The sequence below is a fragment of the Saccostrea cucullata genome, unplaced genomic scaffold (genome assembly GCF_032062105.1).
Source record: "Saccostrea cucullata isolate Sc308-1 unplaced genomic scaffold, CSIRO_AGI_Scuc_v1 ctg575, whole genome shotgun sequence".
In the NCBI taxonomy this organism is placed as follows: Eukaryota; Metazoa; Mollusca; class Bivalvia; order Ostreida; family Ostreidae; genus Saccostrea; species Saccostrea cuccullata.
This window is the reverse complement of record NW_026932050.1, coordinates 435454-438945: the sequence shown is the minus strand read 5'-3', so window position 1 is coordinate 438945 and position 3492 is coordinate 435454. Positions and strand designations below refer to the sequence as shown.

Below are 3492 nucleotides of genomic sequence, written 5' to 3'. Positions count from 1 at the left end.
CTGTGTTATTTGATACTTCTCAGCCATGCACAACTAAATATATTCAGAAATCACATTGATTTTGGCTACATATAACATTAACTGTACTCCCTTGGATTTCAAATATAATTTGCACACATTAATGACATGTTTTATTATATCTATATCCACGGATAAATAGGAACAAAAAAAACAGAATTTGTTTTACCATTATGCACAATGACCAATTATTACATTTGGAGAGAGGAATGAAATAAAGATTTAGGAAAAAACAAATTGTTAAATGTATTCAGCCTAATGTCATTAATCAACAGTGGCCAAGATAGGTCAGATACCTATTTATAATGAAGTGATCCTTTACATTGAAAAAAATCAACTCGCAAAAATTTGCAAGTTACGAATTTTTTAACTCGCAATTTGGATATTCTAACTCGCATTTTGCGAGTTATATATAGTGAATTTCGAACCCTGGGTCTGCTGCATTTCCATGACAGGAAAGCCCTAGAGTGTTATATCGTCCTCTGCCTTCGGCATCGGGCGACATAACACTGCAGGGCTTTCCTGTCACTTTGGAGCAAATATTCTGGTATGCTGCCCCCGAGGCCATGTAATATATGTATAATATCTTTCAAATGATATTGTCCTATGGACTTGATGTTGAGGGCTTGTCCTAACAAAGTTAAATTATTCTAAACTACATTTAGTGCTGTGACCAGAAATTGACAGGTGAGACTGCCAGAGAAGAGCCTGGGTTCATGTGCATGGGTTGATGTCTCCAGGGGCCGAAGACTTTAATTAGGATGGAGGAATGTGGTGGTCAGACGTATTTTTCCTCTCCAGTTTACACTTGCATGAGCATGAAACTAAATAAGGTGCAATTTAAGATTCTCACTCAATATTTACCTGGACTTTGTAATGAAGATCCGCGCATCCCGATTTCTTTATTATTTTGTCCAGGGGATCGTCATCATCATCGTCTTCCGGGGGTTGTTTCGTTCTATTGTGATGCGACATTCTAAATGATGCTTTCTAAATCTTACGAAACCATGCTTGTCAAACGTAAACAAAGTCGCTTATAACATTAAATGATGCAATGTCATTATTTTAATCGACAACAGTAATTTTAACTACTGAGAAATCACAAATACTAAGTAAATATTAAAAAGCACCTGTGTTCTGTACACCGTTCCCAATTTTATCTGTTAATAATAGCCATTTTATTACATGATATAAGCGGCGCAAAAATTCCTACTTTCGGTTTCTGTTTGTCCGAAATGACAAGTCAACAACCGAATGCGAGAATTATACTTCAGCAATGCATGTCGGCCAAACTGATGGTTCAACCAGCGATAGAAGACGAGGAGGCAAAATATGTTCACGTAAGATGCATAGCTTTTTTTAAAATCTGGAACCCGATGCGTTACAAAAGCGTAAGTGTTGCATCATTTCGTCGTTTTATCAGGTTATATTTATTAGTTTGGGTTTTATCTAAGAACATTTCTTTAAAAAATAGTATATACCTTGAACTTTAACGAAAAAATCAGATCATATGCCATAAAACAAGGATGGCTTAAGAAATTGATGGGGGGGGGGGGGGGGTTCAGTACTTACCAGTGACAATGCATATACAGTGGAGCCTCATTTTTCCGGACGCTTTGGTTCATAGTTAATTTGTCCGGATATGTGAAACGTCCGGATACCTGAATCACCAGTTAAACAAAACAATATAACATTTAAAAATTCCGTCCCGATGAAAAAGTGTCTGGATACTCACGAAGCATCCGGATATCTGCATGGGGTCTGGATATCTGAAGGTCCACTGTATATTATTGATATAATGTATACCTACATGCTAGTGCTATTCTTATTAATCTTGCTGATTTCACGAGTGCAAAAAAAATTATCTACTTTAATGTCTTTTTAACAGACATCTAGAGGAGTGGTAGTCTATGTCTGTTTTCTACAAGGGGCCAACACAGATACAGTTGAAAAGATGGGTACATATATTTTTTGCATTCTTAATTACATGCTGTGATACTAAAATATTGCAACATACTAACCAAGTTGTTTAGGCTTCTACAACACATATAAACTTTCCTAATGCTCTTAGATTAAAATCTTTTTCATAATACAGACGTCTTCATTGGATTTTTTCCAGCTAAGGCGGCTTTGAACACCAAATTAAGTTCCGCAGAGGACGGAAAACTGGTCTCCGTACTTGACCTTCCTGGTGATGTTCTAATTATACCCCAGGCGACCTTGGGAGGAAATCTGAAGGGCAAGGTCATGCAGTACCATAGGAATATTCACAAGGAGGAGGGAGAGAAACTGTACAGAGCTTTTGTTGACCTTTGTACACAGACAGTCCAAGGTCACGATAAAGTAAAGCAGTGTAGTGTAAAGGCAGGAACCTACGGAAATAGACAAGTGTTCTCTACAGAAACTAATGGACCATTCACACACCTTATAGAGTTCTGATGATACACCTTTACAACTCAAATGATTCTCATTATTAATTTATTATTCATATTTTGTTGGGTAGTTGTCACAGTTATGTAAATATATGTTGGAAAAATAAAGCTGCAATGTGACCACTAACTCCAGAGCAAATGTGGTATATTCCAAGTTCAAAAGGAACATGCAAACCTCCCTGATAATTTTTGTATTGGAATATCCTGTGAATGTACAATTATGTTCAAATATATTACCGGTATATAATAATTATATGATGATGTATTTCCATTTCTAAAATTTTTTTTCTCTGTGATAACTCAAAGAACGTTAGTAGAGTTGATTTAAGGAATCACTGTCTAGTTCGTGTAGTATATGCCCATTATGCATAAACAAGAAATCGGTGAGCCAATGCTCACTAGTAATACCCCTGCTCTGATGTAAATAAGCACTAGCTATCATGTTAATATACACAAGTTCAATTTCAGGCAGATGCACAGAAAAATATGAAGTTGACATCAGATTCATATCAAAATTAATCCCACCATATGGCATGCCTCAACAAAGAGTGTAATAAAATTTAAAGCATCTGCTATGAATAGCTAATGAGTAAACTGCAACAAAGATTTGTTATGTATGAAACGGACAGACGCACAGACAAAAAGGAAGTTGACATCGGATTTGAACAAAAATGTAACCCACCATATGGCATGCCTCAGAGAAGATTGTTTTAAAATTTCAAGCATCTGTGATGAGTAGTTGCTGAGAAAACTACGACGAAATTTAATATGTATGAAACGGACAGACGCACAGACAAACAGGAAGTTGACATCGGATTTGAACAAAAATGTATCACAATTGTATGGCATGCTTCAGAGAAGATTGTGTTAAAATATCAAGCATCTGCGATGAGTAGTTGCTGAGAAAACTGCGACGTAAAATTTGTTATGTATGAAACGGACAGACGCACAGACAAACAGGAAGTTGATATCGGATTTGAGCAAAAATGTATCCCACCATATGACATGCCTCAGAGAAGATTGTGTTAAAATTTCAAGCAAC

The 3492-nt window shown here is 36.3% G+C and overlaps 1 protein-coding gene across 2 annotated transcripts; it reads left to right on the top strand.

Annotated features, from left to right (window-relative positions):
- Positions 1 to 1214: 1214 nt before the first annotated feature.
- LOC134234360 (D-aminoacyl-tRNA deacylase 2-like) lies at positions 1215 to 2677 on the top strand. Of its 2 annotated transcripts, none has more exons than XM_062716420.1 (3): positions 1215 to 1358; positions 1907 to 1976; positions 2138 to 2668. In XM_062716420.1, exons 1-3 carry the CDS (start codon positions 1254 to 1256, stop codon positions 2455 to 2457), a joined length of 495 nt encoding a protein of 164 aa, XP_062572404.1. In that variant the 5' UTR covers positions 1215 to 1253; the 3' UTR covers positions 2458 to 2668. The 2 variants fall into 2 exon arrangements, with proteins under 2 accessions (XP_062572404.1, XP_062572403.1); XM_062716419.1 differs by having other exon boundaries at positions 1231 to 1409; positions 2138 to 2677.
- Positions 2678 to 3492: the final 815 nt, after the last annotated feature.